General features: G+C 31.3%; 1 protein-coding gene across 1 annotated transcript in view; it reads left to right on the forward strand.

The window, feature by feature from the left end:
* Positions 1 to 16,567, forward strand: part of LOC129939533 (uncharacterized) — a 236,560-nt gene that overhangs the window by 75,926 nt on the left and 144,067 nt on the right. Inside the window, exons 2-3 of the mRNA XM_056047575.1 lie at positions 13,808 to 14,022; positions 14,361 to 14,496. Of these exons, the coding sequence (XP_055903550.1) occupies positions 13,808 to 14,022; positions 14,361 to 14,496 (351 nt within the window). The remainder of the gene's footprint in view (positions 1 to 13,807; positions 14,023 to 14,360; positions 14,497 to 16,567) is intronic.

A 16,567-nucleotide genomic window follows, 5' to 3' on the forward strand; every position in this document is an offset into this window, starting at 1 on the left:
GTTAACAGACAGTTGAAATGCATTTCTTATTTTCCTAGAGCCTATGGAGGGGTTTCGTTTTGCTAACTGAATAATTTGTCTGTCAGTTCTTTCAGTAGTCATCCTTTTTGGGCCTATCGTTACTGACTATTTTTGCTGAGCAGCCTTGGATGTCTTGAATATTTTCGTAGGTTTTTCCCTCAAACGCTTTTTTCTAATAAGTTTTCGAATTTCTTCGGTGCATTGTCTTGACCTTCCCGTTGTTTACTATTGAGCTAATATTTATTAATTTTGTATGTGCTACGAGTAGTATATTACAAATAAACTTAAAACTTTAAATATTTAAACATTTACTTACCGTAAAACAAAAAAAAATTAATTTTTAACACTTTTTAATTATAAAATCAAAACCACTGCTATTTTTATGAACACTCTATATCCAGAGAGTTTGAAATAATGTATGTTCACCGGGACAAGTAGAGTATAACTTTAAGCTAAAAGTCTCTAATATGAAAACGGAAGACTGTTAGATCAAATAACATGATGATTTTTTGTATACTAATTTCCGTTATTTAAATAACTGACAAACTAATAAAATGTGACTAGCAGAACTATATATTGGTTTAAACCTTTTAAAAAAAACAAGCATAATTGCTAACAAAATTTTTTGTGGACAAAATGATTTGTATGGTATAGACAGTAAATACATACATAGAAATACAAAAATATTGTACTTCAATTTCACATTTTTATAAAATCGACAAAAAAGGCAGAAGAATGTCCTAGTTGGACTGGGTATGCCATCTTTCTTAAAATATAGCAATTTACGAGTATATTGTGTCACAAAATTGTGCATTTAAGTAAAGTTCCTTAGAATTAGCAACTGTAGTATCAACATTTTCATAAAAATACATCGAAGTTACATCGGAGTTACTTTTTTGTGACTCAAGGTCTAGAAATTTAAATCAAGATACATTTTTATGGTAATAAGCTTTTAATGTTTAACCTCCACATCAAATTCAATATTTCTTTTGGAAAACAACTAACTTTCATGTTAACAATTAAAACTTGCTTTTGCTTTGTTGGACAGAAAACAAAATTGCCGTTATTGTTGTTCTGTAATACTTTTACTGATGTGTTATTCAGTTTCATTGTTTTGTTATTGCAATACCGTGATTTTGTGAAAGCCTTATATCAAAACTCATTGCAAGTGTTCATGAAGGAATTTTCGAGAGCGGAAAGCTTTTCAAGTTAGCTACACAAAAAAAATCAAACAAGAGATAGAATTTTTAATGCCGATATTAATGAAACAAATACCCTTCTGCATCAATTTTCGATAATGAAACAATTAATATTGAAGTCAATAACATTACCAGCGTTGGTGAGGTGAACAGTGCAACATACAAAATAAACGAAAGCTGTATCAATCGGGTAGGTTAGGTTAGGTTAAAGTGCGAATTCAATTAGTCCAAAAGAAAAGGCCCATTGTGATACCACATGAATCTAGAGAGTTACTTCCCACTAGTCGAACCATTTTGAGATTTTTATAAAGCGGAGGAGATATTTGATATCCTTTTTAGCTAGTTCACTGGGATTATCAAAAGAGTATTCTCACAGATGAAGTTTGCATCTTAGTGAAAGAGCAGGGTAAGTGCAGAGGAGGTGATAGATTGTTTCCTCTTCTTCCTCGTCCATATAGCTCCTGCAGAAGTCATTTGAGGCTACACCAAGTCGTATTGCGTGTCTGCCTATAGGACAGCGTCCCGTTAGGACAACTAATATGAAGTCTGCTTTGAGCTCACAATTCTTTAGAGCGCTTTAGGTCCAGTGAAGGCCGTATGAGTTTTGTGGCTGCGCATGTTGGTAAATTGTGCCACCTAGATTTTGCTATCGCAAAAGCTGTTTCTTTTAGCAGAAGTTTACATTTAGCTATCGGTATACCTATCTTCTCCCTTTCAATGCTGGAGTGGACTCCTCCAAAGACCTTTGTCGCTTTGTCGTGGAGTCGTAGCCACTAGTTTTGTCTAGGATGGATTTAGCCCACTCCTGCCTCTTGCTAAGGATGAGATTACTTCCACCCCCCAATGTTGAACCAGGGGATTTCAGAATCCTCATAACATAACGCCGTTATTTATACAAGGTCCTAGGAGCATTCTGGAGAGGTTTACTCTTTAAGGGTGGACATACAATTATTTACAAACTTTCCACTACCGACCTGAGGAAGCGTTTTCGGTAGTGATACGTCCTGTACCGCACTAGAAGATGGGCAGTGACTTCGCACAAGCCTTTCTCCGGTGTTTGGCACAGGAGTAACGACAGCCGACGTTGCCGTTGAACTGCCGCCCGGTGTAGCTGGAGTACCGGTACCGGTTTGACGTTGATCGAAGGGATACAAAAAGTTAGTCTCAACATTCAAGACGTTCAAACACAAAGTTATTTTTACTTTATTTAACTTGTCAAGATTTTTGTTATTGCTGCATTCAACGTTTCTAAACCACTTGTAAGATATATGGTAAGAAATACATCAGATTGTAACGTTGTTGCGTTTAGTAAAAAAGGCTGTCATCCAACTGGAAACAAAAGGATAATTAGGAGGAATGAAAAGAACTTCAAATTTCATGATTCTTTAAAGAAGATGCTATTGCCAAAAACATTTATTATTTTGACATTTTTCAACGTTTCAAGGCTCTAGCGCCGAAATATCGAAATAAAACATTTTTAGAGAGAGAGAGAGTGCGTGCGTGTGTACGTACATTCGTACGTCTATACGTTCGGGAAGTTTTTTTTCGTCTATAAGCTCAAGAATTCGACTTTTAATTTTGGTATACAGATAATAATGAAGAAAGATGCAGAAACTACTCTCATAGAAATTGAGTGGGTGGTGTTTTTACCTTAGCAATTTAAAAAAAGGTGGAAATTTTGGTGAACCCAAAACATCTCACAAACCAATAACGCTACCGAGTTGAACTAAATTTTATATTATATATCATGACGTGATGCCAAAAAAACTGGAAAAAAATATTTGTCACCTCAAATATCTTACGAACAAAAGATGATTTTATCTCCAAATTAATTTTCGCAACAAAGAATAACGTTTTTGGCATCGGGTAAAATTTTGAGAAAAATAGAATTGACAGTTTGTTTTTATAACAAATAAAAACCTAAAAAAAAACTTTAAAATTGGTTTTCGACTAAAAATCTCATCATATACATAATAAACTGACAATTTTTTTTGACAAAACACGAAAACTTACAAATCTTTTAAGGAAGACAAATCGACAGTCGGGATATGAAGTTATCATTTAGTTAAGAGTGGTCTTTTTTTAGGAAATTCGTCATGCTTATGTAAATGCTTAGGTTGTAACATTTTTGGCTCTATGATAAAGAGACATTTTCCATTTTCGATATATTTACTACAATTAATAATATGAATAGAAATACACCCATTTAATTAAAAAAAAACCTTAAAATTATATCCAAAAAGTAGAAAACTCGAATATCCTGTTCTGAACGCCTGTTTTAAGCAACACAGCCTATAAATTCCTCCTGCAAATTATTCATTCAATTCAAAATGCAATCGGATGAGAAATAATAAATGAAGAATTTATTTAACTTATTTTTTATTTTACTAATATAAGTATTTTTTTCCTGTTAGGTATGGCGTAACATTTATTATTCGATTTATAGTCCCGAATCACATTCGTATATAAAAATATAGGATAGAAAGAGAAAGCCAATATAATCTATGGCTCCCCATATATAATATATTTTTAATCCTTGCGGCAATGACAGTCAGTAGGTATGTATGTGTGTGTAGTATAGTGGGTGCTCTGGTTTTTGCATTTTGCAATATCTGAATAATTTATTACCTGGGGATTCAAAAGTCTAACTAGTTTTCATGGTCTATTAAATCTCTGAGGTATAACGTATAATAGGAATTTAATTTTTCATTGTTCTGCAGTGAATGTATCTATGAAAAAAAAGCAATGCATCTATATAGTGATTTTTTCATTGGTTTATGCGAATAGGTATTTTTATGCACGTGTTTAGATTGTCTCGAAAAACTTTGCAGAGATTCAGGAATTAAGCGACATCATAGTTAGATCACAAAAGGATGACAGAAAAAAAGAACTGTTCGAGAGATAGGATAGTAAAACACACATTTTTTAATTATTTCAACATGATGGCTTCAAGTAATTTTTTAAATGTTCTGAATAAAAGATACAAAATACTCTATCGTATTTTCATAAACATAATTCACTAGAATTAGTTCCTTTGCTTAGAAAAAATTAAAATTAATATATGAAGGACTTCAAAGCTGTTGAAGTTTTTTTAGAGTTCCCAGAACTAAAGCGATCATATATTTCTATAATGAAAATAAGCTACACCCATCATTTGTTCAAACGAACATTCCTACTTTATTCAAGATGTATCAATCTAAAAATCAAATATCATAAGAGTACTTTTTTTTATATTTTTAAAATTGGGCTTCCTGAATAAAAGTCTTTAAATTTCGAATTTTAGTATTGTGTGTTTTATATTTATTTAATTTAAATGAATCCCTAAACATTTAAAAAAGTTTTCCTTTAAAGTAAGTTGTGATAAATTTGCATTCAAATTTCAAAACAGTGTAAAATAAGTGATATAATATAAAACTATCATCTGTCGATATATTCGAGTTTAAGTGAAGGGAGAACACTTAACACATTAAGATGACTAAAGTGACTACTTTAATTATTAGATTAGTTTAGAACACTGTGGTCCATAAGATATGGTACAACTATTTAACTTGGATGATTTCCTACTTCTTAAGGAATTAGAAGATTTCAACAGTTTCCTAAATATTTTCAGGAGTCTATTGGATTGAAGCTGATGCTAGAAGACAAATTCTAAAGAACTACAGTTTTGCGTTACATTTTGAAAATATTTGTCTGGAGTCAACAAAACTTTAAAATTCTTGAGAGAAAAACGTTTGGTGCTCAAAATTAAAGAAATGAGTCAAGGGCGGATCCAGACTTTTAAGAATGTTCCTTGATATCCCGTAAAGTAGTCTGACAAAATTCAAATAACACAAAGTGCATCTTAGCCTTACCCTTAAATATTTCAAGTTATGGTCTAACTTAAGCTTTTATTTCTTGGGAGGACTTTTATAACAAAATTTACTGAATGTCGAAAACAATATTTTCTGTGATATAAAATTAGTTTGTAGACACAAATTTCAATTTTTGTAAAGATATTTGAGTCGAAATTCAATTTTTACCAACTCATATACATTTCTCTTGGGTTTTTATTTTTTTGTAAAAAAACTGTCAATTTGATTTTTCTCAAAATTTTAAAGATTAAGGTGTTTAAATATCTTAAAGTTGTGAAAAGATATTTGAGTCGAAAATCAATTTTTACCAACTTTTGTTAAATTTTTTAGGTTTTTAATTTTTTGCAAAAAAATTGTCAGCTCGATTTTTCTCAAAATGTACCTGAATGTTGAAAATAATATTTTTTAAAAGATAAAAGCAGTTTAAAGCCAATATCTCAAAGTTTTGAAAAGATCTTTTTACAAAATCAATTTTTACAAACTTTATTAATGTTTTTTAGGTTTTTAAAATTGTCAATTCGACTTCTCTCAAAATTTTACTGAATGTTGAAAACAATATTTTTTAAAAGATAAAGGTGTTTAAAGCGAATATCTCAAAGTTTTGAAAAGCTATTTTAATCGCAATCAATTTATACCAACTTTTGTTAATTTTTTTGTTTTTTATTTTTTGTACTGTTTTCTCAAAATTTTACCGAATGTTAAAAATAATATTTCTTGTAAGATAATATAAGTTGAAATCCATAATCTCAAGTTTTTGAAAAGATATTTAAGTCAAAATTCAATTTTTACCAACTGAGTAATATTTTCTTTTTTGGGTTCTTATTATTTATAAAAAAAATGTCAATTCGACTTCTATCAAAATTTTACCATGTTGAAAACGTTATTCTTCGCTACCCAAAATTGTTTTGGAGATAAAATCACTTTTTATCCGTAGGAATTTTCGAGGTGACCAATATTTAATTCAAGGCTCAAGCGTTATTGATTCGTGAGATATTTATGGTTAGCAAAAATGCTCACCTTTTTTTAAATTGCTATGGTAAAAGATCCACCCAATCACTGAGAGTCGTTTCTGCATCTTTCTGCTTTATTTTCTGTGAAAAAATTGAAATCGATATCTTCTCTGGTTCTTGAGCTATGGATGGCGTCAAAAACGTCACGAACTTGCGTACACACGCACGCACAGACATCTTTCAAAAAATATTTTATTTCGACTCTAAGGAAGTTTCAAGGTCCCTAGAGTCGAAATAAAAGATTTTTAGAAAGATGTCTGTGCGTGCGTGTGTGCGTACATTTGTACGTCTGTACGATCGCGACGTTTTTTTCGTCCTCCATAGCTCAAGAACTAGAAGAGATATGACTTCAAATAAATCGAAAAAACTGAGAAAAAAAAATTGTCACCTCCAAAATTTTAAGACTAAAATATGATTTCATCTCCAAAACTATTTTGTGCAACGAAAAATAATGTTTTTGACATCTGATAAAATTTTAAGAAAAATCGAATTGACAAATCTTAAAAAAATCATTACTCAAAGTTGGTAAAAATTGAATATCGATTCAAATATCTTTTCAAAAACTTGAAATTTAGGCTTCAAACTTATTTTATCTTATAAGAAATATTGATTTTAACATTCTGAAAAATGTTGAGAAAAATCAAATTGACAGTTTTTTTTACAAAAAATAAAAACCTCAAAAAAAATTAATAAAAGTTGGTAAAAATTGATTTTCGACTCAAATATCTTTTCAAAACTTTAAGATATTGGCTTTAATTTACTTTTATCTTTCAAAAAATATTGTTGTCAACATTCAGTAACATTTTGATAAAAATCGAATTGACAGTTTTTTTACAAAAAATTGAAAACCGAAAAAAAAATTAACAAAAGTTGGTAAAAAATGATTTTCGACTCAAATATCTTTTCAAAAATTTGAGATAATAGCTTCTTATTAATTTTTACTTATAAGAAATATTGTTTTCAACATTAGGACAAAGTTTGAGAAAAATCGAATGGACAGTTTTCTTACAAAATATAAAAAATTGATTTTCGACTCAAATATCTTTTCAAAAATTTTAATTTTGGGCTTCAATCTTATTTTATCTTATAAGAAATATTGTTTTTAACATTCGATAAAATTTTGAAAAAAATCGAATTGAAAGTTTTTTTTACAAAAAATAAAACTCTAAAAAAAAACAATACTAAAACTTGGTAAAAATTTACTTTCGACTCAAATAGATTTTCAAAAATTAAAAACATTGGCTTCAAACTTATTTTATTTCTAAGGAATTATTTTAATTTTTATATACAAATGCAACAGTCCGTTTTTTCATAAAAAATAAAATCTACAAAAAATAGTACGCAAATTTGCTGCACTTCGATACAGAAAACGAATTTTAGAGGGAGATTTTTAATTTTTTTAATTTTTGTTTGTAAATTAACTTACGATATTTATTTATTTATAGACGGCTTTGAGCCACACCAAATAGACTAAGATAACTAAGGCATTGTAAATTAATTATTTGATATAAAAAGTCATTACAACTAACTAGTACGCAAATTTGGTAAAAATTGATACGAGTACATATAGACAAACTTTTAAGCAAGACAAATCGACTGACGGGATGGGAAGTTATCAGTGTGGGTCGTATCCCAACCTCTTTTTTCTTTAAGTTTAAAAAAAAAAATGTTTCGTTTCGCTTTGTTAAACGGCGAATTATTTAGATTTACGCATTTTTATAAGACGATGAAAAATGATCTTAAATTTGTTAATTATTTGAATAAAATTTTAATTAGTTCATGAACAAATATCATTTTATGGTGAAAATTTAAAGATTCAGGTGAACCTCGTGTGGTCCACTGTTCTGGCTTATTTGAGACATGTACACATGTTCGTATTTAAAAATTAACCTAATTGTACATAACTTTAACTACCCTATATTTCCCCTTTAATTTATAACTCATTTAAATTACTGCCTCGAATTTAAACCGTCAGAACATTTGGTTCGTCAATCAAACTGTTTTAAATTTAATATTGCCTTTTCTTCATATCCTTCAGAATTGTGCGTACTGTCATAAAAATAAGTACAAATTTACAATATTTTAAATATAGTTTTTGTTTTTGTATTATTAAATTAATCCCATACACACAATAAACACACCAACAAAATAAAGGAAACGCATCTTTCATGATAAAACCATTTTCATATTTAAATTAATTAAATTGGTTTTATGGACGTGACCAAAAATCATTTATCGGGATAAGGTAAAAGAAAGTTTTAATTTCGGCAAGTGTCATTATCTCAACTCGTATACCCCTTTCTTTTTACTTTGCATTGCATGCCCTTTTTATGGATATAAAAAACGTTAATAATAATTTTAATATATTAAATAAAATATTGCAATATAACTGGAGGCCATTATAGCTGTAATGAATCAGATATAATATTGCTTCTGTGACTGTTTCTGAATATATGCTCTCATGAACCTTCAGTGTACGCATATGTAATGTGTGTAAGGCTTAATGGTACGCACTTATGGTTGGCTCCTTACCAGGTTGTCATTTAAATGAGTACATAGTACACAACTGTGAAAATTTGTAATGTATACATTAACATTTTGTATTGCCTCTTATCAGCCATAAGTCTGGGGTTTTATTTCGTTATTTGATTGAAAAAATACTTCAAATCAAAGTGATACGTGGTATAATCGTTCCATAAATCCACAATATTCAGCGTTGACGATTAAGTACAGTAGGAGTTTTTTTCGCTTCGTCTTGAAAGAAACAATTCATACACCTTCTGTAATCGATTCAATTTGTCGGATTGGTACTTTTGATATTTGTCGACGATGAAAGTGCCTCGAATCTAAATACATAGTTTGTAGAACAAGTTTCTGTAGTTTGGTAGCTATATCGAATGAAAACGCTTTGGACATTTTGGAATATAAATTGACATTTAAAAAAAAAAATTCTTTTGCCTCGAATATCTTGAGAAAAGAAGGTATTGACTCATAACATAAATATTTATTACCAACATTTTGTAGGCTGATTTCTTCCAAAAAAAATAGTATCGAAAAAGGTAACTTTTTGAATATTTCGACATTTAAAAAATTACTAAATAATAATTTAGTTTGCTATAAAAAGAAATGTGCGGGTTATCCATTTTGCGGTTTCAAAAGTTTATGACTGGGATTCAACATCTGTCAAACTTAGTTGTAAAACCAATTTTTTTAGTTAAAAGTCTGACATTTACGAATATGGATCCTTTAGTAATCGCACAACTCATACAAATTGTTAAAACCTGCTACAAAAATGGTGATTCTGCCACAGCTACAATCACATATCATGCTTTAAAAGAAGATTATGGTTTACATAATCGTCCAACTACTTAATCAATTGTCAAAATTGTGAAGAAATTTGAGGAGACTGGATTGACTACAGATGCTGCAAGGCCTGTAAATCATCATTTCGCTCGTAGCACTGAAAATATCGCTGCTGTAAGTGAAGGTATTGCCGAAGACCCGAATGTGTCGATTCTTTGTCGTTTTTAGGAATGATATCTGTCTTACGGCACATTATGGGGTATTTTGCATTTGGATCAGCTCCCACAACAACTAAAGCCAGCTGACCATTCAAACGTCGAAAGGATGCTTGAACAACCGCCGACGGTAAAAGGCGATTTTTCGAACAAAATAACTGAAGAGAGACCATAACATCCACAAAAAGTCACTGTTTGATAAGCTCTTTGGTCCGGCGGTGTGATTGGACCTTACTTTTTAAAAAACTCGATGAAACAACTGTCAACGTCAATGCGGAGCGTTATGGCCACATATGATAACCGACTTTTGTTTAACCTGCTATTGAAGAACACGACTTGAACAATATGTGGTTTTATCTAGTCGGTGCCACATATCCAAAACTTTAGCGAATAAAGCTTTATTGCGGGACAAATTTTCTGGCCGCGTACTTTCTCGCCGTGGTAGCGCTAACTATTCACAGTTACGTTACAATTCGCATCATCTTTGAAGACGTATACGGTCCAATGATGCCACCAGCCCATAAACCGCACCAAACTGTGACTTTTTCTTTTTGTGGATGCATTAGTAGCTCTTGCAATGCTTCTGGCTGATATTAACTATAAAATTGACAATTTTGCTTATTTACCTACGTACACATTGAGCCAAAAATGAGCTTCGTCGCTGAACACTATTTGTTAGTAAAAAAAAGGATCTTTGGACAATTTTCCAGTCCATTCGACAAAAATGCTATGTTTATGTAGATCGTTCGACTTTATTTCTTGCAGCACCTGTATTTTGATAGGCACCTAAATCCTTGCGCAAAATTTTTCACGTTGTTGAGTAACAGAGAATTGATGCAAAAGGCGACGAATCGATAATTGACGGTCATCATTAACACTGGCCGATACAGCTGCGATATTTTCTTCAGTTCGCACTCTACGTAAGCGTGTTGGTAGTGTAATGTCCAACAATGTAAATTTCGATTAAACTGACCATAAAATGGAAGAAGCATGCAATGAACTTTCTTAACAGAGCAAGCATTTTTATAATAAAATTCATTAATTTGCGAGCGTTGTTCGTTTGTAAGACGATTCATGGTTAAAATATAGACCAAACTGAAAATTTTGAAGATTGACAGTGAAAAAAAAAACACAAAACGTGCGTCAGCTGTTTAAACCAGTGTTGACAAAAAGATAATAGCTAAAAAATCACACTTTATTTCGTTATGCATTTAACATTTAAAATAAGTATGATTAAAACCACTTATCCAGGATATCTTTTTTTTCAATTTTCTTCAACTGCTGGTCCACTGTATTTCGTTAAATAATTACATTTGACCACTTATTAAGAAGTAGGTGAAATGTTCTCATTGCAAACATATCGGGGATGTGAACTTTTCTGCGTGTACAACATGATCCAGTTATTTTGAGATATGTTATTAATTATTTTGACTGAGTTTTATTTCGGTCTCCAATTCTCGTTTATCCTGCTAATTTGCATGCGATGGCGATGCAGTGGATGTTGAATGAAATTGAGAGATGGTTTAAAAAATACAGAATGTATTGTAGGTAGGTATATTCTTTAATCGTGCTGGGAAGTAAATGATGGCGCTGCACAGGTTGGATTAAGGATATACTATTAATGTTTATTGTTCTGCTCCTTTAATCAAAATATTTACAATACGTGTAGCTTACTTTTATTAGCAAATAGTTATGGAAAACAGTTGTAACTGTATTTTTGTGGACTTTGAGAAAAATCTCAACGCGGATTTTATTTCCAGACTTAATAATTCATCAATATGAAAGTCTCGAACTTTTGATTTAAAATAATTTTGTTTGTAATTTATAATGAAACATTTCAAAATAAAACTGATATCCAAGTTTCGCCCCAGTTAAGTCGAATAGAGTATGAGTTCAGCCACTATGGAGTTTTTAAATTCTTTAAATTTCAAAAATTTTAGATACTTACAACACTAAAAATGTTGTTAATTATGAAAAATAATTTGTGGATTCTATAACTCCAGGATGCACGAAATGATTTCCACGGTTTTGCATTTGCAGACAAAATTCAGGAAAAATTTCAACAGAAAAGAGGCGAACCCCGTTCAGCTTCCCATAGCTTACTTTTGGGAACATTTTTTAGTCAACCATATCTCTAAAAACGTCAAAGATATCGACTTCAAACAACGTTTGGTTTGAAGATTATAAGAAAAAAATGCAAAAACTACTTTTAAACAAATTTAGTTAGTCTTTTTTTTATCATAGAGCAATTTAAGAAAAAAGTGAAAAATTTGGTTGACCCCAAATACACTTATAAAAATTCTGCATTCCAAATTCTGAGCAAATTTGGTATAATTTTGAAAAAAACATTTTTTTTTTAAATCAAAAAAACTGAAAAAATATATTTGTCAAAAATAATCTATAGATAGTATAAAATACCTAAAGAACGACGACGTGCGAACATCAGCCGACGCAAACAAGTGTATTCACAGAACTTAAGCGAGGAAAGACAAAATATATTAAGAGAAAATGACCTATTAAGACAACGCGTGAGCATACGAATATCATTTTCATTATGCAAGAGCTTTTATTCTATGAGCTTTGAATGGTGATGTCCTTAGAGCTCCTGTGGAAGTTTGGAAGCATCATAGTTTATTGCTGTATCGATGATTTCTAAGTATTTCTTTGAAGTCCACATAAATACATAAATACGATGAGCCCGCGTTGGAGAATACCAGATGTAACACCAAAGACTCTGAGTTCTTTTTTCAAGATCACAGTTGAGTAGCGAATTACGAGTGGGATGGTTGCGGTTAAGAATTTCTTGGATGCCAGGACATTTGGACCGTGTTTTCTTGCCCACGCAAGGATTTTACTGTCTGCCGTTTTTAAAATGACTTTCACCCCAGATGGTTCTCCAGAAGCTACCATTGATTTATTTTATTCTACCTATTTTAATGGTATTTGAAACATAAATTTAACAAAAGTCAACTGACAATTTAACAATCATACTTTTTAACGAAATATCTTATAAAAATAAAACTTATTGAATAATAAATGATAGTTTTTTTTATTTTTTCATAATAACAAATACAAAGTGGAAGACGAAATTAATTTGAAGTCAATATCTTCTATTGTTCACGAGAAATCAAGAACCGAACATCAATTTTTACCAAATTTGCGTACTATTTTTTGTAGATTCTATTTTTGTTTTATAAAAAAATGACTGAATGTCAAAAACAATATTTTCTAAGAAAAAAATTAGTTTGAAGCCAATATTTTTAATGTTTGAAAACAAATTTGATTCAAAAGTAAATTTTTACCAAATTTTAGCAATGTTTTTTAAGGTTTTTACTTTTTGTAAAACAAACTGTCAATCCATTTTTTCTCAAAATTTTACCGAATGTTGAAAGCAATATATCTTAAAAAACAAAACTAAATAACCTCAAATTTTTAAAAGATATTAGATTCGAAAATCAATTTTACCAACTTTTATTCATTTTGTTTCAGGTTTTTATTATTTGTAACAAAACTGTCAATTTGATTTTTCGTAAAATTTCACCGAATGTTGAAAGCAATATTACATATATGACAAAATTAGTTGAGAGCCATAATCTAATGATAAATTTTTGATTCGAAAATCAATTTTTACAAACTTTGAGCAAAGGTTTTTTAGGTTTTTATTTTTTATAAGAAGAATGTCAATTGGTTTTTTCTTAAAATTTTATTATTATTTATTATTCGTTGCGCAAAATTATTTTGGAGATAAAATCATTTTTTTTTTCGTAAAATTTTCGAGGTGACAAATATTTTATATTTATATGGGAAGTTAATTTAAAGTTAAAAAAAAACAGCTTAATCCTCAATAATTAATAGTAATAGTTACTTACTTTTCGGAGTTTTCAAAATTATAATATATTATATTAGTTCATAAGAAAATTGACATATTATTAATAAGGTAACATCGTACACTATATTTTTTTCAAAAGTATGATTGTTGTTGCACAGCTTAAAAATACATAATTTAAATGAAACACCGAAATCTTCAAACAATTTTGTAAAACAAAAATAGAATGTATTTCCCTCACACTAAATGATGAAGTGTGAAATTTGTTGGTCATTATTGGGTTTTGGGATTTATCCAAAACACACATGCTTCCCGTTTTTAAACTCAATTAACATTAAAATAATTTTCGAATACTTACTCATTTCCTTTTATTTAATTTCAGATTTCATAGATGGAGCCCTTCGGAATGTCAGCCTTATTGTCGAACCACCTGCCGTACGAAAGGGTCAACATGCAACATTACGATGTTTATACGACCTCAGTGGGGCTCCCCTCTACTCGGTAAAGTTTTACCGTGGACAATTAGAGTTTTACCGTTATACACCTGGTGAAATTCCAAACACCAAAGTTTTTCCATTTCCCGGGCTTTCAGTTATTGTGAGTATAGTATGGTAGTGAAAAACGAAAAGCAAAAAGAAAAACTAAACCTCAGTGTCCTTTTCGTTATTTTATATTTGTGTTGAGTCCTGATTTTATTTTTGTTCTACTGCACTTTCGAAATATTTACACAAAGACCGGTACGGTACACTTTGAAATTAATTTGTTTTTTTTTTATATTTTACTTTGCCTTTACATATATTTGTAAAAGTTTTGAGAACGGACCCAAAGGACGAGTAGGACACTGAGGATTGGATAGGATACGGGGTTAAGGATAAAAAGGGGATAATATAAACATGAGAGCGAGTTTTGATTTTGTTTGGGTTTTGTATTTTTAGATTCCCATGTCAAATGCCAGTCAAGTTGTTATACGAAAGGTTGGTTTCGGTTTATCCGGAAACTTTTCGTGTGAAGTAACAGCGGACGCACCACTTTTTTCAACAGCAACAGCGTTTGCTAAGCTTCAAGTTGTAGGTGAGTAGAGAGTAGTTGTAATTGTTGTTCTTGACATAAAGCTTGATTTGAAAAATTCAGTTGCATGTGTACGAGTATACCTGCGATGGTGTGACTGAAATTTGACAGAAAATAAGTTTTAATTTGTACCGAATGTTTGTTTTTTTGTGATTGGAGATAATGTCAAAGAGATTTTTAACTTTATTCAGATAAGTAATTGAAAAAAATGTAAATATTTTAAATAAGTAAATATAACAAACCAGCAACGCAGTGCTTCGAAATTGGAAGGAAATTACAAAATGTAATGAAGAATTTTTGTTCTTTTATATTATCTTCAAGTGTATAATCAAAAAAAAAAAGTACGAAATTGGTACCAGTTGGAACAGGAAGGAGTTTAGTTTCCATTTTGTTTTATAATTTAAAGGCACTAATGGGGTTTATTATGGTAGTATCATCTTTACGTTCGAACACAGAGTCAGCATTAGGAAAATAGGGAAGGACTTAAGAGGAGAATACGGTGATTATTGGTCTTAAAAAAAAAATAGAGTTGGGTAAATCATACCACATTCTTGATGTGCTGTTAAGATTAAATGCACGACTGGATCGCACGAACTGGTTACTTTATGCAAAGAGACTCTTCCCAAATAAAACTCATAATCTAAGAACTAAAAATGTACCTGAAAAATAAGTTTGCTCGCAAAAATTTTAATACCATTTTATTTCTTTAAAAAACTTTAATTTATCAAAATTTTTTTGTTGAAAATCGTTAGAGAGGTTGTCTTCCGGTAATCTGCTAAAAATCTTAATTTCCATGATTGAACGAATTCAACCCAATGGTTTGAGCTGTAGGGACGAGGACAGACGGACGTGATGTAAATAAATAAATTGGGTGGCGCAACAGTCCTTTGAGAACCAGGGCCTAGTGACTTACAACTCTCAACCATTCCTGTGTGCGAGTAATGTTGTCAGGAATGGAGGGGACCTACAGTTTATATGCCGAATCCGAACGGCTAATTTGAGAAAGCACTTTTTCATGACAAGAGTTACTCTTGGAGAATTTGTCAATTCCTCGCAAGAGGCAGTACCCGTGAAAAGACTTAAGATGGCATAGGCAGGGATCGAACCCAAGACCTCTGGCATGACAGTCCAACGCACTAACCATCATGCCACGGGTACTACAGACGGACGTGATGGGGGACCCTTTTTTTCGACTTTTTTACCATCGTAATTTCATGCTTGATTATAGTTTCGAGTTCGCAAGTAAAAAGCTATCTATACTTGACAGTTCATACGAAATTAAGATCAAGCGTAAAATGATAAACTGGCTGAAGTAACCTTCCATACGAACTTCACCCATAAAAAGCAAATGTGAATGTAACGATTGAATTGTTTGAGGAAGGGGGAATGCAACGTGCTAATAACATTGTCTGTAAAAATGATTGTGATCATTCCACAAGAGGTGATCAGTAACACACATAGAGTGTATTGCAGTTGCTATCCATTCTGGAAGCATTTAATTCTACACGTATAAGAATTCCCCGATTCAAAATATGAATTTGAAGAACTTATCATACGTTGCCGGTAGAAGTCCATATCCGAAGTAGGAGGATGTGAATAAAAACGAACATGAAAAGCTGAGGGAACTGTTGTCAGCGAAACAGTTTTACCGATTTCAATTGACAGACAAGAGATCGTTTATGAATATAAAAAGAGATTCGGAGACAAAACATAGCCCTAGGGAACACTAGCGTTTATTTTATAAATTTCAGACTCAAAACTATCCAATAAAACTTTTCAATACCAAAAGCACTCATTTTCGATAAGAGAGTTTGATGCCCAACTCTAGTTCAATATCAAGTTACTTACTTTGGCCTTCAGGCCTGTTAAGGCCGTTGGGAACCCCTTGAGGGCATACGCCACGCGCCATCGTGTACGCTTTCCCGAGATGTTTTTCAGCTCTCTACAACTCTTGCCTAGTGACGCTAATTCTTCCTCGACTGTCCTGCGCCATGTGCTTCTCGGTAGTCGAACTCTTCTTTCTTCTTGTGTGAGCGGATTCTACTACATTGCTTGGCCTGCAAAGCACTCGTTA

Source organism: Eupeodes corollae, chromosome 1 (assembly GCF_945859685.1).
Source record: "Eupeodes corollae chromosome 1, idEupCoro1.1, whole genome shotgun sequence".
Lineage (NCBI taxonomy): Eukaryota > Metazoa > Arthropoda > Insecta > Diptera > Syrphidae > Eupeodes > Eupeodes corollae.